Genomic DNA, 24074 nt, shown 5'->3' with positions numbered 1-24074 from the left:
CTTTAGTTGGTCTGTAGTTCTGTAGTTCTTTAGTTGTTATGTAGTTCTTTAGTTGTTCTGTAGTCTGTAGTTCCTTAGCTGTTCTGTAGTTCTTTGAAAAGCCACGTACTGTGCTTGCAAACTCCAAGATGATGCCTGTACTATATTTATGCTTGTAATCACACACTTGATCTTAGACCTCAGGGAAGATTGCTGGCACATGGAAGTCTATTGACAATAGCATACGATATTGTACTGCGTTAGACAACCCACAGCTTTTTCTGTACAGGTTACTGTAATCATTTAGACCAGTGGAAAGTAAGTCTAGGTGTGTTGTTGCTTTTTATTCATTCAACCTTTGGGAAAGAGGCTGAGAGGGAGCATACATTTGCTGACTATATCTGGCATATCAAATTAATTGAACTGACATTGAAGTATTCTAGTGCCAATAGAAAATAACAGAAGGAGTATGACAAACAAGCAATGGTTCTAATATGTACTGGTTAAACAAAATCTCTTGAATACAATTATTTTGATGGCTTGAATCTCAATGGCATGGTCAGCCTCAGTAGCAATGATTAACAGTACAAGCACAATTAGCTTGATCCTTAGTATGAGCCGGCTGCCATCTTGTGTTGTAACACTGTATCTCTAGGTTAAAATGTGGCCCATGCACCATGGACGTAACACACCACAAAGGGGCAACAGTTCATTGGTGACGAACAGGTAATGTAGAGGCCTACAATGGTTGGATTAATATTACAGCTAGTATCATTGGATGTGAACATTTGTTAAATCCCTCATCTCCATGTGTAGAGAGTATCTTAGACGAATATAATGCCTTCGGATCAACAGTTCCTCTGCTGTCAGGTCTGTCAGTTCCCCTTGCTGCATGCATATGTACTGACTGACCCCATTAGTTTCAGAGGTTTATATTGTGATTAAAGAACTGTTGAATCAATTTTATATTTCTTATAAAATAATAGTAGTTATATCTAACATAATACTGAATATCAAAGATTACAGACTGAATTATTTTATACACACTCATAAGCAAATGCCGTAAGCATATACCCTCATAAACGAGGACAGACACGCGCAGGTTCATATGAACGAAACATATGACTATGACACACCTCCCTCGCCAGCTTCGTCTCACTCACAGGTAGCAGATGTGATAGTATGAATCTATTCATGTGGAGATTATCCAGCTGACCTTTTGTATAAGATGGTTAAGGAACCTTAATATAGCCGGGGTGGAAAGATTATTGCCATTTTATCATCAGGCTTGTCTTATTATCTCATAGACCCCCATACATCTCAATGATAGGACTGGACTGGGATGGCCTCCTTCATAGTGATCACCTGATCAGTTTTGCATGAGCAGATCCTGGTTCACCTTCAACACTATTAAGAGAAAAGCTTGCTGATGACAGTGGGATTGGACTCAGCCCTCCCTCCCCTGTCATTGCAGGTGTATCCTCTGTTCACAGCAGGACCTAACTAATGTGCCTAACCTGCCTGCCCTCTTTATTCAGGGTGTTTTGGGATAACATGGTGTGAATGTGTCCACTTTTTTATTTGCCAGTAATCAATAGATAATTGGTTTTGTCGTATTTTTAGAGACCGTTGGTTTGAATACTGGGACTGGGGTAGAACCAGTACATCCCTTATCCAAGATGAGTGCGACAAAGGAAGATGTTGAGAAGTTCCTGGATGGAAACCCGGCTTTCGCCCAGGGCTACTTCAACAAGAAGCTCACACCAGGGGCCCTCTCTGTGATGGCGGGGATCCCGGAGTCCAAGGTAGATTTTGGGATGTTACAGGAGCTGAGCCAGATAGAGGAAGGCCAGATCCTTTTCGACCTGATCAAAGAAATGCAGGAGAATGTGAACATGGAGAAAGTGGTGTTCAAGATCCTGAAGAGGATCGTCGCCCTGATCCAAGCTGACCGCTGCAGCCTGTTCATGTACCGGGAGAGGAACGGCATCGCGGAGCTAGCCACGCGTCTTTTCAACATCACCACAGAATCTGAGCTGGACGACTGTGTGGTTCACCCTGACCACGAGATAGTCTTCCCCCTGGACCTTGGGGTGGTGGGAAATGTGGCCCAGACCAAGAAACACATCAATTTGAAAGATGCCAATGAGGTAAGAGTCAGATTGTGGAAATGAAACATAAATGTACACTGTGGTAGTGATTAGGACAGACAGACAGTGTCCTAGAGAATAGGAGCCAGTGGTAGTGATGGGGACAGACTGACAGTGTCCTAGAGAATAGGAGCCAGTGGTAGTGATGGGGACAGACAGACAGTGTCCTAGAGAATAGGAGCCAGTGGTAGTGATTGGGACAGACAGACAGTGTCCTAGAGAATAGGGGCCAGAGGAAGTGATGGGGACAGACAGACAGACAGTGTCCCAGAGGTTAGGACATAAATGTTGTGGTAGTGATGAGTACAGACAGACAGTGTCCCAGAGTCTAGGAGCCAGTGGCTTCAGTGTGATTGTGTCAATAACCTTTTTCAAGGGCCTTGTCACACACTCCAACATGATAATATATTTTAGCTGTACCTACTGCCACAAATAACAAACAAATACAAAATAGATAGATGCATGAAGTTCATGTTCAGCCAGACAAAAAAGTGAATAGTCATTTAATCCGTGATTATTTTAACATACACATCGTTTTCACATGTTATTCTTGTTAAAACATGGTGCCACATAAAGTAGTATGGCAACTATAATGTTCTGTGGGGAGCATCTAAATGTATATCTGGAGACAATATAAATCCCCTCGACAGACATAATCCAGTTATTATATATCCCTTTACCCCCTGCTGTATCTGGGATTATGGCACCTGTCTTGGGGCGTTAACACTGGGGTCAGCATGAAGCTATTTATAAATGTATAAATTTATATTTCACATTGCCCAGATTTACATTCACTCTTGATATTGAAGTGTATTTCTTAACCTCTCTAGGGTAGGTGGCACCAAATCGTCCCACCTACGTAACAGCCAGTGTAATCCCGTGGCGCGTTATTCAAAACCTCAAAAATGCAAAAACTTCAATTTTTCAAACATATGACTATTTTACACCATTTTAAAGACAAGACTCTCATTAATCTAACCACACTGTCCGATTTCAAAAAGGTTTTACAACAAAAGCAAAACATTAGATTATGTCAGCAGAGTACCCAGCCAGAAATAATCAGACACCCATTTTTCAAGCTAGCATATAATGTCACATAAACCCAAACCACAGCTAAATGCAGCACTAACCTTTGATGATCTTCATCAGATGACAACCCTAGGACATTATGTTATACAATACATGCATGTTTTGTTCAATCAAGTTCATATTTATATCAAAAACCAGCTTTTTACATTAGCATGTGACTAGCATGTGACTAGCATTCCCACCGAACACTGCCGGTGAATTTACTAAATTACTCACGATAAACGTTCACAAAAAGCATAACAATTATTTTAAGAATTATAGATACAGAACTCCTCTATGCACTCGATATGTCCAATTTTAAAATAGCTTTTCGGTGAAAGCACATTTTGCAATATTCTCAGTAGATAGCCCGACATCACAGGGCTAGCTATTTAGACACCCAGCAAATTTAGCACTCACCAAAGTCAGATTTACTATAAGAAAAATGTTATTACCTTTGCTGTCTTCGTCAGAATGCACTCCCAGGACTTCTACTTCAATAACAAATGTTGGTTTGGTTCAAAATAATCCATAGTTATATCCAAACAGCGGCGTTTTGTTCGTGCGTTCAAGACACTATCCGAAAGGGTAAATAAGGGTGACGAGCATGGCGCAATTCGTGACAAAACAATTCTAAATATTCCATTACCGTACTTCGAAGGGGTTTTAGTACTCTGATCGGCCACTTGCCAAAAGCGATAATGTGTTTCAGCCAGAGGCTGCCTCGATATCGTTCAGCTTTTTCCCGGGCTCTGAGAGCCTATGGGAGCCGTAGGAAGTGTCACGTTAGAGCAAAGATCCTCAGTCTTCAATAAAAAGAGCCAAGATGAAACACAACTTCTCAGACAGGCCACTTCCTGCATGGAATCTTCTCAGGTTTTGGCCTGCCATTTGAGTTCTGTTATACTCACAGACACCATTCAAACAGTTTTAGAAACTTTAGGGTGTTTTCTATCCAAAGGCAATAATTATATGCATATTCTAGTTACTGGGCAGGAGTAGTAACCAGATTAAATCGGGTACGTTTTTTATCCGGCCGTGTCAATACTGCCCCCTAGCCCTAACAGGTTAACAGAATGGCTACATATATCCCTTTTATACATTGTCTTTTATCTTGAATTTGCCAGAGGTTAACATGTATTAATCTTTGGTCTATAATGATATGTAAACTGAAAAAGGCTCAACACCAGGCCTATGTATTGACTTATAAACCCATCTTAACACATCCATGTGTGATCTCTGATGTCAGTGATTTGTTTGGTTTTCTGCCATACAGAGCAGTCACTTCAGCTCATTTGTTGATGACCTGACAGAGTACAAAACCAGGAACATATTAGCCTCGCCTATCATGAACGGAGAGGATGTGGTGGCTGTGATCATGGCCCTGAACAAGACCACTGGACCCCACTTCACCACTGAGGATGAGGATGTGAGTACTGAGGATTAAGTGAGTCTCTGAGAATAGGATCCACACATCTCCATGTGTCAGCAGGGAAATCCCACACAGTCACAATGGAAATACTATGATGAGGTCATTACTGGTCACCATAGCAGCACCCACCCGTAGCACACGCTCCAGCAGGTATATCTCACTGGTCACCCCCAAAGCCTATTCCTCCTTTGGCTGCCTTTCCTTCCAGTTCTCTGCTGCCAATGACTGGAACGAATTGCAAAAATCACTGAAGCTGGAGACTCATATCTCCCTCACTAACTTTAAGCATCAGCTGTCGGAGCAGCTCACAGATCACTACACCTGTACATAGCCCATCTGTAAATAGCTCATCCAACTACCTCATCCTCATATTGTTATTTATTTTATTTATTTTTTTGCTCCTTTGCACCCCAGTATCTGCACACTCCAGTGTTTAATTGCTAAATTGTAATTACTTCGCCACTACGGCCTATTTATTGTCTTACCTCCCTAATCTTACCTAATTTGCACACACAGTATATAGATTTTTTTCTATTGTGTCACTGAATGTACGTTTGTTTATTCCATGTGTAACTCTGTGTTGTTGTTTGTGTCGCGCTTCTTTGCTTTATCTTGGCCAGGTCGCAGTTGTAAATGAGAACTTGTTCTCAACTGGCCTACCTGGTTAAATAAAGGTGAAATAACAATTAAATTTTTTTTAATTACATGACGTTAGAGCCTGAATTAGTTGGGGATGGAAGGCAGGTAGCCTAGTGGTTAAGAGTGTTGGGCCAGTAAACGAAAGGTTGCTCATTTGAATTCCCGAACAAGGCACTTAACCCTAATTGCTCCTGTAAATTGCTCTGAATAAGAGCATCTGCTAAATGACTAAAAACAAAATGGTAATCAAGAGGCCTTCCCCAATCCCAAAGTTTGTTCACTGAAAGCATATGCAGCATACAAACACTGAATGCTGTTGTAGAACACAAACGTGTCCAACAAGGAACACATACAAACTGTATTGCCTTTATGAAGAGGATGGTCACATTTACACCTGATGTTTCCACATACAATACATGCATTCATCCATCTTGCTTTCCCTCTACCACCTTAATTACACATCAACGTATGTAATTCACTCTAAAAATAATTCTGATTTTCTGTCTCCCAGCTTTTTCTGAAGTATCTCAGAATAGCCTCTTTGAACCTGAAGATTTACCAGCTGAACTACCTGTACAACTGTGAGACTCGAAAAGGACAGGTGAGTCTGCTGTCTGTGCTGATATTCAGAGGAAGGAATAGTTGTAAATGACAATATGGTGCACACACAAAAAAAGGCTCTTATTTAGCTTTCACACATTTATGGTTATAGCAACCAACTGGTTTTTAACTAATCCTTTGTGGTTGTTCATTTCTGTCGGGTATAGGTCCTGTTGTGGTCCGCCAACAAGGTGTTTGAGGAGCTGACAGACATTGAGAGACAGTTCCATAAAGCCCTGTATACAGTGCGGGCGTACCTGAACTGTGACAGGTACTCTGTGGGCCTACTGGATATGACAAAGGAGAAGGTGATGCTCTGTCTGCATATAGCCGGGTCATTCTTCAATTGCGGTGACATTTCGGCATGGCATTTTGGAAAAAAATGACTTCATTTGTCTAAAATGTGTTTGGTTTAAAAATAATTTATTAAAGTGATATAATTAATCATGTTGCGCACAATGTAATTTCCCTGCATTTAAATTGAGTAACACCAATTACACTTTCGATTTAGACACACCAAATTTTCAATGGAATCCTCAAGTTTATGACATACTAAAAGGGTGTGATTAACAAATAATGTTCTTTAATATAGACCCCTCCCCCGATAACAGTTTGCCACTGGAGGGAATGCTCAATGCAATGAGTGATTTTCAAGGCAGTAACACCAATGAAATAAAACTTAGGGACGCATATTATATTTGTACTTTTTTTTAAATAAAGGTATTTTAATAGCCTTCTTCATTTGTATTGATCTTTACAATACATGCAATACTTTTGATTACTTTCTTGCATTGAAAATATTAGATAGATATCTCCAAATCCCAAACATGTCACTACAACTCCTCTCATCACAACTGGGACCAGTCCATTTACTTTAAGGCACAAACATAAAGTTTTACAGTATAAAGTACTTGCATTATGTTTTATCATTGATAATCAGTAAAATATAAACAAAAATAGGTATGATATGTAACTATTTGTCATGTTCAAGTGATTTTTCATGGTTGCAAAGGTGAGGGGCGTAAATGCCACAGTAATTCAAGAATGACCAAGCCATTTAGGCATCATAAAGAAGTTATTATGGGTCCTTGGTAATACTGTAGCCTACATGACATAGCTCATATGGCACTATACAGTATATTATTAATATGCTGTGTGTGACAATCCATCTGTGTCATTGCTTTGTTGCTATAGGAGTTCTTTGACATCTGGCCAGTGTTGATGGGAGATCAGCCCCCCTACACTGGACCTGTTACTCCTGATGGCAGAGTAAGTGTTTATTATCTATCTACTTATTACCACATGAACAGCTCTTTACCGTTTTGCCTTTGTTCTGCAAATTCTCATTTGTGAATTTTTTTTGGGTTATCTGTGATTCTAGGAAGTCATATTCTACAAAGTCATTGATTATATTTTGCATGGAAAAGAGGATATCAAAGTTATCGCGTATGTTTCTCTCACCTTTCTCTGAACATTTGTGTATTGTTCGAAGTAGTTTCAACCCTGTATGACACTGTATAGAGGAATAATCAATGTGCTGTCTGACTGTCTCCTGTCAACAGGACTCCCACTCTAGAACACTGGGTGTTGTGTACCGGATTGCCCACATATGTGGCCGAAACTGGTCTTGTAAGTACCCCCTTTTAACTAGCATTCCAGTAGCGTTTAAAATGCTTTCAGAATTCAAATTGCCACGATTTGCATGTGTTGTTGATGCTGTACTGTTTATTATTAATATCTAGATATGTAACATCATGAATCCCACAACAGAGGAGATGTTCAAGTTTCAGGTACATTTTGCTTCATTATAAAATCAGGTATTCTTATATGTAGTTTTGGCAAAAAGTTGAGCAACTTGTATATTTCCTGTTGAGCATTTACTTTGTGTCTTCCCATGATGCAGTCAGAGCCCTTGGATGACAGTGGTTGGACCATAAAGAATGTGCTGTCCATGCCAATTGTCAACATGATGGAAGAGATTGTGGGCGTGGCTACATTCTACAACAGGAAAGATGGGAAGCCATTCGACCAGCAGGATGAGGAGCTAATGGAGGTACTTTACTATACTACAGCACTCAGCTGTTTTCTCAACTCCTTCTGTCTTCACAGAGAAGTGGTCAAGTAAAGTGACTCGAGAAAGCCTTCTTCTGCTCCTGCTTTGTGTAGACCACATTGACTTGAGTGAACTTACTCAAAATGATATTGTGACTGTCTGTCTCCCAATGTTTAAAAAAAAATGTAATAAAAATTTGTTGGTAGCGTACACAGATTTGCAGATGTTATCGCAGGTGCAGCGAAATGCTTGTGTTTCTAGCTACAACAGTTCAGTAATACCTAGCAATAAAATAACAATACACACATAATCCCGAAAAATATTTTAAGGAAGAGATATTAGAACGAGCAATGTCAGAGACCGGAATATATATATATACAGTGACTTCAGAAAGTATTCAGACCCCTTAACTTTTTCAATTTTTTGTTATTGTAAAATGGATGAAATAAAAAAATCCTCAGCAATCTACACACAATACAAAGACAAAGTGAAAACAGGTTTTAAGAAATGTTTGCAAATATATTAAAAATAAAAAACAGAAATGCCTTATTTACATAGGTATTCAGACCCTTTGCTTTGACACTCAGATGCAACCTGTTTCCATTGATAATCCTTGAGACGTTTCTACAACTTGATTGGAGTCCACCTGTAGTAAATTGAATTGATTGGACATGATTTGGAAAGGCACGCACCTGTCTATATAAAGGTCCCACAGTTGAAAGTGCATGTCAGAGCAAAAACCAAACCAGGTAGAAAGGAAGTGTCCGTAGAGCTCAGAGACAGGATTGTATCAAAGCACAGATCTGGGGAAGGGTACCAAAACATTTCTGCAGCATTGAAGGTCCCCGAGAACACAGTGGACTCCATCATTCTTTTATATTTAGTTTATTTTTTATTTTACCCCTTTTTCTCCCCAATTTCGTGGAAACAAATTGGTAGTTACAGTCTTGTCTCATCGCTGCAACTCCTGTATGGACTCGGGAGAGGTGAAGGTTGAGAGCCGTGTGTCCTCCGAAACACAACCCAGCCAAGCTGAACTGCTTCTTGACACAATGCCCGCTTAACCCGGAAGCTAGCTGCACCAATGTGTCAGAGGAAACACAGTACACCTGGCAACCGTGTCAATCAATCAATCAAATGTATTTATAAAGCCCTTCTTACATCAGCTGATGTCACAAAATGCTGTACAGAAACCCAGCCTAAAACCCCAAACAGCAAGCATTGCAGGTGTAGAAGCACGGTGGCTAGGAAAAACTCCCTAGAAAGGCCAGAACCTAGGAAGAAACCTAGAGGGGAACCAGGCTATGATGGGTGGCCAGTCCTCTTCTGGCTGTGCCGGGTGGAGAGTATAACAGAACATGGCCACGATGTTCAAATGTTCATAGATGACCAGCAGGGTCAAATAATAATAATCACAGTAGTTGTCGAGGGTGCAACAGGTTAGCACCTCAGGAGTAAATGTCAGTTGGCTTTTCATAGCCGATCATTCAGAGTATCTCTACCACTACTGCTGTCTCTAGAGAGTTGAAAACAGCAGGTCTGGGACAGGTAGCATGTCCGGTGAACAGGTCAGGGTTCCATAGCCGCAGGCAGAACAGTTGAAACTGGAGCAGCAGCACGGCCAGGTGGACTGGGGAGAGTAAGGAGTCATCGGGCCAGGTAGTCCCGAGGCATGGTCCTAGGGCTCAGGTCCTCCAAGAGAGAGAAAGAAAGAAAGAAAGAGAGAAAGAGAGAAAGAAAGAGAGAAAAAAAGAAAAAAAGAGAGAATTAGAGAGAGCACACTTAAATTCACACAGGACACCGGATAAGACAGGATAAATACTCCAGATATAACAGACTGACCCTGCCCCCCGACATATAAACTACTGCAGCATAAATACTGGAGGCTGAGACAGGAGGGGTCGGGAGACACTGTGGCCCCGTCCGACAATACCCCGGACAGGGCCAAACAGGCAGGATATAACCCCACCCACTTTGCCAAAGCACAGCCCCCACACCACTAGAGGGATATCTTCAACCACCAACTTAACATCCTGAGACAAGGCCGCAGCACAACCCAAGGGGGGGGGGGGGGGGGGGCGCCAACCTGGACAGGAAGATCACGTCAGTGACTCAACCCACTCAAGTGACACACCCCTCCTAGGGACGGCATGGAAGAGCACCAGTAAGCCAGTGACTCGGCCCCTGTAATAGGGTTAGAGGCAGAGAATCCTAGTGGAGAGAGGGGAACCAGCCAGGTAGAGACAGCAAGGGCAGTTCGTTGCTCCAGTGCCTTTCCGTTCACCTTCACACTCCTGGGCCAGACAACAATTAATCATAGGGCCTACTGCAGAGATGAGTCTTCAATAAAGACTTAAAGGTTGAGACCGAGTCTACGTCTCTCACATGGATAGGCAGACCATTCCATAAAAATTGAGCTCTATAGGAGAAAGCCCTGCCGCTAGGTGTTTGCTTAGAAATTCTAGGGACCATAAGGAGGCCTGCGTCTTGTGATCATAGCGTACATGTAGGTATGTACGGCAGGACCAAATCGCAAAGATAGGTAGGAGCAGGCCCATGTAATGCTTTGTAGGTTAGCAGTAAAACCTTGAAATCAGCCCCTGCCTTAACAGGAAGCCAGTGTAGAGAGGCTAGCACTGGAGTAATATGATACAATTTTTTGGTTCTAGTCAAGATTCTAGCATCTGTGTTTAGCACTAACTGAAGTTTATTTAGTGCTTTATCTGGGTTGCCAGAAAGTAGAGTATTGCAGTAGTCTAACCTAGAAGTGACAAAAGCATGGATACATTTTTCTGCATCATTTTTGGAGAGAAAGTTTCTGATTTTTGTAATGTTACGTAGATGGAAAAAAGCTGTCCTTGAAGCAGTCTTGATATGTTCGTCAAAAGAGAGATCAGGGTCCAGAGTAACACCAAGGTCCTTCACAGTCTTATTTGAGACGACTGTACAACCATCAAGATTAATTTACATATTTAACAGAAGATCTCTTTGTTTCTTGGGACCTAGAACAATCATCTCTGTTTTGTCAGAGTTTAAAAGTTGAACATTTGCAGCCATCCACTTCCTTATGTCTGAAACACAGGCATCCAGGGAGGGCAATTTTGGGGCTTCACCATGTTTCATCAAAATGTACAGCTGTGTGTCATCCGCATAGCAGTGAAAGTTAACATTATGTTTCCGAATGACATCACCAAGAGGTAAAATATATAGTGGAACCAGGTCAGAACTTGTCCGTGTAGACCAATTTGGGTTTCCAATCTCTCCAAAAGCATGTGGTGATCGAGGGTATCAAAAGCAGCACTAAGGTCTAGGAGCACCAGGACAGATGCAGAGCCTCGGTCTGACGCCATTAATTTACCACCTTCACAAGTGCAGTCTCAGTGCTATGATGGTGTCTAAAACTAGACTGAAGCGTTTTGTATACATTGTTTGTCTTCGGGAAGGCAGTGAGTTGCTGCGCAACAGCTTTTTCTAAAATGTCAGCGTGCACTGCGCCCAGCCTGCCAAACCCTCCTGTAACCCGGACAACGGGTTACAGGAGTGGGTCTCCCGGTCTCCCGGTCGCGGCCGGCTGTGACAGAGCCTGGAATTGAACCCAGAATCTCTAGTGGCACAGCTAGCACAGCGATGCAGTGCGTTAGACCAGGGCTCCATCAATCTTAAATGGAAAAACTTTGGAACTACCAAGACTCTTCCTAGAGCTGGCCGCCAAAGTGAGCATTCGGGAGAGAATGGCCTTGGTCAGGGAGGTGACCAAGAACCCAATGGTCACTCTGACAGAGCTCTAGAACTCCTTTGTGGAGATGGGAGGACCTTCCAAATGGACAACCATCTCTGCAGTACTCCACCAATCAGGCCTTTATGGTAGAGTGGCCAGACAGAAGCCACTCTTCAGTAAAAGGCACATGACAGCCTGCTTGGAGTTTGCCAAAAGGCACCTTAAGACTCTCAGACCATGAGAAACAAGATTCTCCGGACTGATGAAAGCAAGATTGAACTATTTGGTCTGAATGCCAAGCGCCAGGTCCGGAGGAAACCAGGCACCATCCCTACAGTGAAGCATGCAGCATGCTGTGGGGATTTTTTCAGCAGCAGGGACTGGGAGACTAATCAGGATCGAGGCAAAGATGAACGGAGCAAGTACAGAGAGATCCTTGATGAAACACCGGCCTCAACGTCAACAGTGAGAGGCGACTCCGGGATGCTGGCCTTCTAGGCAGAGTTCCAAAGAAAAAGCCATATCTCAGACTGGCCAATGAAAAGAAAAGATTAAGATGGGCAAAAGAACACAGACACTGGACAGAGGAACTCTGCCTAGAAGGCCAGAATCTTTAGTCGCCTCTTCACTGTTGACATTGAGACTGGTGTTTTGCGGGTACTATTTAATGAAGCTGCCAGTTGAGGACTTGTGAGGCATCTGTTTCTCAAACTAGACACTAATGTATTTATCCTCTTGCTCAGTTGTGCACGGGGGCCTCCCACTCCTCTTTCTATTCTGGTTAGAGACAGTTTGCGCTGTTCTGTGAAGGGAGTAGTACACAGCGTTGTACGAGATCTTCAGTTTCTTGGCAATTTCTTGCATGGAATAGCCTTCATTTCTCAGAACAAGAATAGACTGACGAGTTAGAAGAAAAGCCTTTGTTTCTGGCCATTTTGAGCCTGTAATCGAACCCACAAATGCTGATGCTCCAGATACTAAACCAGTCTAAAGAAGGACAGTTTTATTGCTTCTTTAGTCAGAACAACAGTTTTCAGCTGTGCTAACATAATTGCAAAATGGTTTTCTAATGATCAATTAGACTTTTAAAATGATAAAATTGGATTAGCTAACACAACGTGCCATTGGAACACAGGAGTGATGGTTGTTGATAATGGGCCTCTGCACGCCTATGTAGATATTCCCTTAAAAATCAGCTGTTTCCAGCTACAATAGACATTTAGAACATTAACAATGTCTACACTGTATTTCTGATCAATTTGATGTTATTTTAAAGGTAAAACAATGTTATTTTCTTTCAAAAACAAGGACATTTCTAAGTGACCCAAAACTTTTGAACGGTAGCGTGTATGTATATATGGGTAAAATTGGTAAAACAGTATGTAAACATCAATAAAGTGACCAGTTCTCAGTGTAAATTGGACAGCAGTCTCAAGGTGAAAGGTAGAGTACTGGGTGGTAGCCGGCTAGAACAGTGACTAAAGTTCAGGGCAGAGTGAATTCCAATAATTTCAATTTTATTTGTATTATTTGCATGGCCTGGAGATAGAAGCTGTTTCTCAGTCTCAGCTTTGTTGCACCTGTACTGTCTCTGCCTTCTAGATGGTAGCGGGGTGAACAAGCCGTGGCTCGGGTGGCTGAGGTCCTTGATGATATTCTTAGCGTTCCTGTGACACCGGGTGATGTAGATATCCTGCAGGGTAGGCAGTGATGTGTTGGGCTGATCGCAGCACCCTCTGGAGTGCCCTGCAGTTGTGGGAAGTGCAATTGCCATACCAGGCGGGTGGTACAGGCCGACAATGCTCTCAGTGGTGCATCTGTAGAAGTTTGTAAGGGTCTTAGGGGCCAAGCCGAATTTCGTCAGCCTCCTGAGGTTAAAGAGGCGCTGTTGCACCGTCTTCACCTTGTTGTCTGTGTGAAGGGACCCTTTCAAGTTGTCAGTATTGTGCACGCTGAGGAACTTGAAGCTTTTGACCCTCTGCACTATGGCCCCGTCGATGTGGATGGGGGTGTGCTCTCTCTGCTGTCTCCTGTAGTCCACGATCAGCTCCTTTGTTTTGTTGACTTGGAGGGAGTCATGGGTGAACATGGAGTACAGGAGGGTGCTGAGCACACTCCCCTGTGGGGCCCCCATATTGAGGACCAGTGTGGCAGAGGTGTTGTTGCCCACCTTCCCCACTTGTCTTCATCAGGACTTTCAAGTCTTCACCAAGTTTCACCATGTTGGCTACTGAATAAACCTACTCTGAATGACATTGTTTCTGTCTGTCTCCCCAGGCTATGACTAACTTCCTGGGCTGGTCCCACCTCAACACAGACACTAATGACAGGATGAAAATGATGGAGAACCGGAAAGACATAGCCCAGGACATGGTTCTCTACCACGTCAAGTGCCGTGATGACGAAATACAGCAAATCCTGGTGAAGACTTGCTCAAAGATATTGTACACACCAAAGATCTATAAGTATTGTTTTAATGTTTGACACTCATTGTTGTTTCATGTATGTTAGAAAACCAGGCAGTATTTCGACAGAGAGCCCTGTGACTGTGAAGAGGATGAGTTTCTGCAGATTCTGGTATTACCACGTTATATTTGTAGAATAACAGTTTGAAACCTCTACATTCATATGGCCGTATGTTGAGTTTGCTGTTAATAATGCCATAATAATCATGCATTATAACACAGAAAAAAGAACTACCTGGCCCCAAGAAGTTTGAGATCTACGAGTTCGGGTTCTCTGACTTTGACTGCACAGAGCTGGAGCTGGTGATGTGTGGGATCCAGATGTACTATGAGGTTGGAGTGGTCAAGAAGTTCCAGGTTCCACAGGAGGTAACGTTACTGTACAATCATGATCTGTACTGCAACATCTTTCAATGCTGGGGAAGTGTCAATTTGAGCAAATACACTGAATATACTGTATATATGAACATATATGTATGCTGTTTGTCATTAGTTAATTTATTGCTCTCCCATAATATCTGTTTATGTTCTAATGCTCTACTTCCAAATCCCATGAAAACCATCAGGCATCTTTATTTATTTCAACAGGTTCTGGTGCGCTTCCTGTTCTCTATCAGCAAAGGCTACAGGAAAATCACCTATCACAACTGGCGCCACGGTTTCAATGTTGGGCAGACTATGTTCACACTGTTGACGGTAGGAGTTCTTAAGCCTCAGTAGTAATGTACTTTATTTTGTCTCACAGAAAATAAAAGGCATATTTTCTTACAGATATCCTTATTTGACTAGTTTCTCACATTAGGAAAATAATCCTGCAGCAACATGAAATGTGAATTATAATTAATGGATTTTTTTCATGGGGTTGATATGCTTTTTGTTAGGATAAATCAAGTCTGATTTATCCTAACAAGCCTTTTAAATCAAGCCTTTTTAAACCTCAAATATACTACAATTGGCATTTTCGGCTGCACAGGAATATTCTCTGCGACAACAATCTGTATTTGAGCAAAAACTTAACTGAAAGACATAATTAAAAGACATCTCTAATTCTTAATGTCAAACTGCTGTGTTTTGTTGTGTCAGACAGGGAACATGAAAAGGTACTACACAGATCTGGAGGTGATGGCCATGATCACCTCTGCTTTTCTCCATGATATCGACCACAGGGGGACAAACAACCTCTACCAGGTGAAGTGAGTACTCCTGGGAATCTCTGCTCTCTGAGAGTTGGTACAACCAGCCCTTCATATATTTCTAGGTCTCTTCTTTTACTATCTCTCTCATCGCAACTGTAAATGTAGAGAAGCACTTGGATTAGCTTTGTGTGATGAATGGCTTATGATGAGCTCCCTGTACAGTGAGTGGTCTGGTCCCTCCTCATCGACAGATCTGGTAATCCGCTAGCCAAGCTTCACGGCTCGTCTGTCCTGGAGAGGCATCATCTAGAATTTAGCAAGTTCCTTCTGGCAGACGAGGTACGTAAGGCGTTTGTATCTCAACTACTGCAGTAGCACCTTTAATGTCAATTATTTATTAATTGGTACTCTTTGCTTCCATGTTGATCACATGACGCTTTCGTCTAATTCCTCCTCCCTCCCACCAGTCCTTGAATATCTACCAGAACCTCAACAGAAGACAGAACGAGCATGCCATCCACCTCCTGGACATTGCCATCATTGCAACAGACTTGCAACTCTATTTCAAGTGAGTAATAGCATTTTATTTGTCACATGCTTCGTAAACAACAGGTGTAGACTAGTGAAATGCTTACTTACGGCTCCTTTTCCAACAATGCAGAGGTAAAGATAAAAACACACTGAACTAAAATATAAACTTAACATGAAAGAATTTCAAAGATTTTACTGAGTTACAATTCATATAAGGAAATTAGCCCTAATCTATGGATTTCACATGACTGGGAATACAGATATGCATCTGTTGATCACAGATACCTTAAAAAAAGGTAGGGGCGTGGATCAGACCACCATTTTCCTCATGCAGCGTAACACATGTCCTTCGCATAGAAATGATCAGGCTGCTGATTGTGGCTTGTGGAACGTTGTCCCAATCCTCTTCAATGGCTGTGTGAAGTTGCTGGATATTGGCGGGAACTGGAACACGCTGTCGTACACGTCATTAAAGAGCATCCCAAACATGCTCAATGGGTGACATGTCTGGTGAGTATGCAGGCCATGGAAGAACTGTGACATTTTCAGCTTCCAGGAATTGTGTACAGACCCTTGCGACATGGGGCTGTGCATTATCATGCTGAAACATGAGGTGATGGCGGTGGATGAATGACATGATAAAATGCAATTGTGTTTGTTGTCCGTAGCTTATGCCTGCCCATACCATAACTCCACCGCCACCATGGTGCACTCTGTTCAGAACCTTGACATCAGCAAACCGCTCGCCCACACGACACCATACAGGCTGCCATCGGCCTGGTAGTTGAAACCCGGGATTCATCTGTTAAGAGCACATTTCTCCAGTGTGCCAGTGGCCATCGAAGGTGAGCATTTGCCAACGCCTAACTGCAGTAAGGTCAAGACCCTGGTGAGGACAATGAGCATGCAGATGAGCTTCCCTGAGATGGTTTCTGACAGTTTGTGCAGAAATTCTTTGGTTGTGCAAACCCACAGTTTCATCAGCTGTCCGGGTGGCTGGTCTCAGACAATCCCGCAGGTGAAGAAGCCAGATGTGGAGGTCCTGAGTTGGCGTGGTTACACATGGTCTGCGGTTGTGCTAGACATACTGCCAAATTCTCTAAAACGACATTGGAGGCGACTTATGGTAGAGAAATGAACAGTCAATTTTCTGGCAACAGCTCGGGTGGACATTCCTGTAGTAGACATGCCAACTGCACCCTCCTTCAAAACTTGAGACATATTTTGCATTGTGTTGTGTGACAAAACTGCACATTTTAGAGTGGCCTTTAATTGTCCCCAGAACAAGGTGCACACATGTTCTTTAATCAGCTTCTTGATACGCCACACCTGTCAGGTGGATGGATTATCTAGGCAAAGGAGAAATGCTCACTAACAGGGAGGTAAACACATTTGTTAAAGCATTTTTAGAGAAATAAGCTTTTTATCCTTATGGCAAATGTCTGTGATCTTTTATTTCAACTTATGAAACATGGGACCAACACTTTACACGTTGTGTTTATATTTTGGTTCAGTATATATTTTTAGTCCGGCAAATTCACCCAAATCTATCTGGATATGAATAATACACTGAGTATACCAAACAGTGGTACACCTACCTAATATTAGGTTGAATACGAAACATGGGACCAACACATTCTTCCTTCAGCTGTTCAGTGTAATAATAGAAACAGTGACACGAGGAACAAATACACAGTGAATAACAATAACGAGTAAAAATATCGTGGCTATACAGTATACAAGGAGTACCGAGACAGTGTGCAGGGTTCAAGGTAATTGAAGTAGCTATGTACACACACGTAGGGGTTAAATAAACGTTAAATAAAAACAATTTAAAAAAGGGGTAAAGTGACTAGGCAACAGGATAGATCACAGACCGTAGCAGCAGCGCATGTGATGAGTGTGAAAGTGTGTGTGCGTGTGTTATGTGTGTGTGGACGTACATTTGAAGTCAGAAGTTTACATACACTTAGGTTGGAGTCATTAAAACTAATTTTTCAACCACTCCACAAATTTCTTGTTAAACAAGCTATAGTTTTGGCAAGTCGGTTAGGACATCTACTTTGTGCATGACACAAGTAATTTTTCCAGCAATTGTTTACAGACAGATTATTTCACTTATAATTCACTGTGTCACAATTCCAGTTGGTCAGAAGTTACATACACTAAGTTGACTGTGCCTTTAAACAGCTTGGAAAATTCCAGAAAATGATGTCATGGCTTTAGAAGCTTCTGATAGGCTAAATGACATCATTTGAGTCAATTGGAGGTGTACCTGTGGATGTATTTCAAGGCCTACCTTCAAACTCAGTGCCTCTTTGCTTGACATCATGGGAAATCAAAAGAAATCAGCCAAGACCCCAGAAAAACAATTGTAGACCTCCACAAGTCTGGTTTATCCTTGGGAGCAGTCGTCATAGCCGTCATACCGCTCAGGAAGGAGACGCGTTCTGTCTCCTAGAGATGAACGTACTTTGGTTCAATCCCAGAACAGCAGCAAAGGACCTTGTGAAGATGCTGGAGGAAACCGGTACAAAAGTATCTATATCCACAGTAAAACGAGTCCTATATCGACATAATCTGAAAGGCTGCTCAGCAAGGAAGAAGCCACTGCTCTAAAACCGCCATAAAAATGCCAGACTACGGTTTGCAACTGCACATGGGGACAAAGATCGTACTTTTTGGAGAAATGTCCTCTGGTCTGATGAAACAAAAATAGGACTGTTTGGCCATAATGACCATCATTATGTTTGGAGGAAAAAGGGGGAGGCTTGCAAGCAGAAGAACACCATCCAAACCGTGAAGCGGGGGGTGGCAGCATCATGTTGTGGGGGTGCTTTGCTGCACAGGAGGGACTGGTGCACTTCACAAAATAGATGGCATCATGAGGTAGGAAAATTATGTGGATATATTGAAGAAACATCTCAAGACATCAGTCAGGAAGTTAAAGCTTAGTTGCAAATGGGTCTTCCAAATGGACAATGACCCCAAGCTGTGGTAAAATGGCTTAAGGTCAACAAAGTCAAGGTATTGGAGTGGCCATCACAAAGCCCTGACCTAAATCCTATAGAAAATGTGTGGGCAGAGCTGAAAAAGCATGTGCGAGCAAGGAGGCCTACAAACCTGACTCAGTTACACCAGCTCTGTCAGGAGGAATGGGTCAAAATTCACCAAACTTATTGTGGGAAGCTTGTGGAAGGCCACCCAAAACATTTGACACAAGTTAAACAATTTAAAGGCAATGTTACCAAATATTAATTGAGTGTATGTAAACCTCACTGGGAATGTGATGAAAGAAATAAAAGCTGAAATAAATCTAAGAAATAAAAGCTGAAATAAATCTAATACTAATACTAATTCTCTCTACTATTCTGACATTTCACATTCTGAAAATAAAGTGGTGATCCTAACTGACCTAAGACAAGGAATTTTTACTCTGATTAAATGTCAGGAATTGTCTAAACTGAGTTTAAATGTATTTGGCTAAGGTGTATAAACTTCTGACTTCAACTGTACATGTAAATGTGTGTACTGTATGTGTGTGTTGGCGTGTTAGTGTGAGTTTGTTGGTAGTGTCCAGTGTGTTTGCTTGAGAGTCCGTGCAGGAATGTTAATGCAAAAAAAGTGTATGTAATTAACTGCAATACGTTTTCTATGCCCTATAGAAATCTTAGGAAGAATGTATTGTTGTCAATATGGACTTTCTCTGCATATTGAAGCACTGTTAATCCAAATGTTTGTTTTTCACAGCTTTAGTTGCAACATTCATTCCTACTTAGCCCTGTAAATTTGCGGAAAACAAGATTTCACAATGCACAGCTTATAACTTTAACAGAATGTATAAATCTCTGTTTGGACTTTTTCCAATGTCACCAGGAAGCGAACAATGTTCCAGAAGATTGTTGACCTATCAAAGACCTACGAAGATGAGAAGAAGTGGGTGGACTGGATGTCACTGGAGACGACCAGGAAAGAGATTGTCTTGTGAGTGCAGTTCATGGTAGGGGGAGGATTGTAGTAATAGTGGGATATGTAGGATTATAAAATGCACATTGGATCTTATCTTTGCACTTCTACTTTGCTCTGAACCTTCAATAATTCCCCTCAAAGGGCCATGATGATGACAGCATGTGACCTGTCAGCCATCACTAAACCATGGGAGGTGCAAAGCAAGGTGAGGAGATCCTCAGATTATAGCCCAATTATATACCTTGAAGACATTTTAGCAGAAGCTTTTGTGTTTCTGTAAATCAATACATCTGTCCAACATAGTGAAATACTTGGGACTGTCTGGCTTCATCCAGGTGGCACTGTCTGAAGCAGCTGAGTTCTGGGAGCAGGGTGACTTGGAAAGGGAAGTTCTTCAAAAACAACCCATTGTAAGTATATCTGTTGTGAGTGTGTGTGTGTTGTGCGTTTAATCATGTTTTTCTCCCTCCTTTCCCCCAGACCATGATGGACAGAAACTGCGCTGGCCAACTGCCCAAGCTGCAGTGTGGTTTCATTGACTTTGTCTGCACATTCATCTACAAGGTACAGTATGTACTACCCCTTTTTCAGACTAGCTACATCTCTCAGCTTCACATCTATTGCTAAGCACAAAGTAAACCATGAATCATACCTTCTATTGGATGTATAGAATTACTAAATGCACAACTGTCATTCAGAGAAGCATTATTTAGTTAGCTGGCTTGACTGTCAGAAATAGAGCTCGCTAGTTTATGTTTCCATCAGGAATTCTCCCGCTTCCATCCGGCCATCCAGCCAATGTATGATGGCCTCCTGAACAACAGGAAGGAGTGGAAGGCCAAGCAGGAAGAGTACGAGGCCAAGCAGGCCATCCTGGAAGCCCAGTCAGGTCAGAGTGGAGGATATATTGCATTATTGCTCTGTAGTTTAGATAGCATTTTGTCTGCAGTAAAAGTAACACAGATGATCCTTAGCACGTACTTTATTTTCTATTCTTGTAATGTACAGGGTCCAAGACGTGCTCAGTGTGCTAGAGCCCGTTTGAGGTAGATCACTCCAGGATACATCACAGCCACACAGTCTTGCTGCCGGCCGGGGCAGTGCCAGCCTCACCTCAGAGCAGCTGTGGAAAGACAGCCTGCACTCACAGCATATCAGAGCCTTGGAGAAGAGCCAGAGGGACTATTTAGCAGTCATGCAGAAAAGCAGTTGGACCTGCTGGTTACAGACCCATGTTGGCACATTATGGACACAACAGTCAAGTTTCTTCCTTCAGTTGAAGGGTAGTTGTCATTAGTTGCATTGGCAAATCCATATTTTAGAAGTTACCCGTCAATATGTTCCACGACCTTCGGAGGAATCCTGCACGTTCTGATAGCAAGTAGACGCGTGGAGAGTATGCGTCTTAGTGGATTTTTTATTTTTTTTTGTACCACTTTGAACTTTTTAAACGTATGTACACTAAGTTCCTGAAGGTCTTTATCAACCAATTTAAGGAACAAGAAATCACTAAATTCTGAAAAATTTGTTTCTAAACATATGTGGAATGTCCTATGAATATAACATTATTATGCATTGCTTCTCATTCGACCTTTTTCATACAGAATACTGTTAAATAAATCATTAACAGTATTCCGTATTTTTTTTACATTCCTTTTACCTTTATTTAACCAGGCAAGTCAGTTAAGAACAAATTCTTATTTTCAATGACGGCCTAGGAACAGTGGGTTAACTGCCTTATTCAGGGGCAGTTGTTATACAAAACCTTGGTGGATTCATCAAGAATCCAATATTACATCAACAGTGTAATTACCGTGACTTACGTTGTTCTTCATACCTTCCAGTCAGTCATCATTTACATGAGAGAATGTGTTTACCCTAATGGTAATCAAAAGTAGATTATGCAGTAGTAAGGTTAGCGTCCACATACGCCATGGCGGTAGCTAGACTAGCAGTTAGATCGTTGGGCCAGTAACCGAAAGGTTGCTAGTTCGAACTCCTGAGCCGACAAAGTAAAAAATCTGTCTGTGCCCTTGAGCAAGGCACTTAACCCTAATTGCTCCTGGGTCACCATTGATAATGGCAAACTCTGGCCATGACCCCATTCTCTGAGGGGGTTGGGATATGCAAAAAACACATTTCCAATTCACATGAGTATTAATACACACTTGTACATGTGTGAAATAGGACAAAAAAAGCACCCACGGTATTTGTGTGTTTTCTGATTTCACTCTATTACAGGGTAACGTTATCCCTTGTTGTGGGTTGCTATGTGATAGTTTTGTTGTCAACTAATTGTTACCGTATTGTCCCGTGCTGTTTAAGTACAGCAAGGTAAATGTTATAGAAAGACTGAAGTCAAGACAGTCGAGATTCTCTGTGTGTGTATATTTACAATGTATTGTACTGAGAAAGGAGAGAAAGGAGTTGACATTTTCAGGAAGGTCTGTTCCAGTCCCTGGCTATCAACACTGAACTAGAAATGCTTCATTTTGAAAAAAACAATCATTCTCAATATGTAATTGTTCACTGTTTATTTTAGAATATTTGAATGAGACATACTTAAGGTAAAAACAAGATACAATATGTCTCAAATTATGTGTGTGTATGATCAATATAACAATATGGATGGATTTCCAAATGGTCCACTGAGGATAATGGTCAAAGTCCCATCCCTCGGTATAGTTATTGAAGCCAGTGGCCTTGATTCTGATAAGAGCCGACTCAGTGGATCCATAGAATCTCCTAGTACTCGTTATGAACAAAGAATAATCATGTTCTTATAGCAGCCTCACTTTCTATGGGGTATCTATGCTTTGATAGATGTAATCACTTGTAAATAGTCTCCTGCTGTAAATATATTTAAATTATAGTATATTTTTTCAGATGATTAAGAGGTAATACATAGATTTCCTCTATGAACGTCAGTGCAACATTACTGTTATGCTCTGTTGACATTAAACTAAATATCAAGTACCCATTTATTAGAAGCAGCAATTATTTTTGCTTAATCTTTCCAATATCATACCATTAAAAATTGCAACTAACATTTTATTACCCAATTTGCTGTTACAAATATTTGCATGTAAATATGACCAGAATTCTGAAGCTCTGTATGTGCTATCTACAATTACCAAAATAAAGCAAATTAATTTTTAAAGGATGCATTTTGTCTAATGGTATCTTGTCAGTTTTGTATAACAGGAAACCTAATTTGTAAAATATCCTATTGTTTGTATGCATATGGCCAGAGGTTGGGTCAAAGTATCTAAGTTACCCCTGGCCCAGCAGCATACAGATAGAAATGCAAGAACAAGTTACAACAAAATGCTTTCAGATTATAAAAAAAGTATGTGCATGTCAAATATTCATGAAAGTAATCACAAATTGGCCAGGTAGATGACTATTCTGTGTTAAACCCATACACTTATACATCGCATAATTTATCTGTCCCAAAAGGCGTCTGCATTTCGGCACTAGTCCTCAATCTATCTCCATGGTTGAACCTAGGCAGAAGAGTGTGTGGCAGTAGTGTTGACTCAGCACTTTCTTAGATTGGCCTATGACCTGAATCCTGGGATTTATGCTAAACTGGGCCTGGATTACAACCTAGTCCTTTGTCCTATCATTGAAGGGCAGGGCAACAGTCCCAGACATACAGTATACACCTGGGAACCAGACAGTTAGCTTTACTATTTATTCCTCTCCATTTAGACAGTAGAATACACAAGGGTATAGACAAATGTACTCCGATTTGAGATTAAAATTATTCAAAATATTTCACAGAGAATTTGTGAAACATCTGGGTAAAAGAAGTTCGACATCTGGTTGAATTTGGATGTCAAAACACATTTTGGATGTGTTTTGAGAGTACTGGACGTTGTTAGTATTATACTAATAACTAAGCACATTACTATCTAAACAGATATACCAGAGAAGAATTCTGTAATACATTCAATTAATTATGTTTATCATTCATTTATTCTTCTTCTAACATGACAGAGTAGATCCATAAGTTCATTTCAGGATGGTGTCTTCAGAGGCTGTGGGGGAGAAAATAAAAAACATGCTTCACACTCCATGCTCAAATCAAACATTTCTTCAGTTACATCTTCACGGCATCCTCTAGCTGATGGTATCATAGAGTTCTTATCATGCTGAGATAACCATTGATCTCAGCAGCTGTATAGGCATAGCAGGAGATTTTTCAAATAGCCTTTTCTTGGCGACCCTTTCTTCGTTCTCGATTAGGAGAGGCACCGTTGCCTTATAAACTTCTGTGTCCAGTTGCAGGTGGTACTCCAAAAACCAGAGAATATTTAGAAAAACATGAA

At 41.5% G+C, this 24074-nt stretch overlaps 2 protein-coding genes across 4 annotated transcripts in view; one reads left to right on the top strand and one right to left on the bottom strand.

The window, feature by feature from the left end:
- Positions 1–961: 961 nt before the first annotated feature.
- On the top strand, positions 962–22903 carry LOC106568151 (rod cGMP-specific 3',5'-cyclic phosphodiesterase subunit beta). Its single transcript, XM_014138229.3, has 22 exons — positions 962–2129; positions 4474–4626; positions 5780–5869; positions 6036–6176; positions 7063–7137; positions 7250–7314; positions 7431–7497; positions 7611–7658; positions 7772–7921; positions 13917–14060; positions 14151–14216; positions 14327–14473; positions 14693–14800; positions 15188–15297; positions 15492–15579; positions 15708–15808; positions 19648–19755; positions 19882–19945; positions 20076–20150; positions 20221–20304; positions 20506–20629; positions 20749–22903. Exons 1-22 carry the CDS (start codon positions 1659–1661, stop codon positions 20772–20774), a joined length of 2505 nt encoding a protein of 834 aa, XP_013993704.1. The 5' UTR covers positions 962–1658; the 3' UTR covers positions 20775–22903.
- The window catches only part of fyb (FYN-binding protein), a 21692-nt gene continuing 19877 nt past the window's right edge, over positions 22260–24074 (bottom strand). For all 3 annotated transcript variants that reach the window (XM_014138161.3, XM_082959629.1, XM_014138162.3), the window contains exon 20: positions 22260–23783. The gene's annotated coding sequence lies outside the window, so the exon portion shown is untranslated. The remainder of the gene's footprint in view (positions 23784–24074) is intronic.

This window comes from Salmo salar, chromosome 13 (assembly GCF_965601325.2).
Source record: "Salmo salar chromosome 13, fSalSal1, whole genome shotgun sequence".
Lineage (NCBI taxonomy): Eukaryota > Metazoa > Chordata > Actinopteri > Salmoniformes > Salmonidae > Salmo > Salmo salar.
Note: the sequence above shows the minus strand (reverse complement) of the source record. Positions and strands in the feature narration are given on the sequence as shown.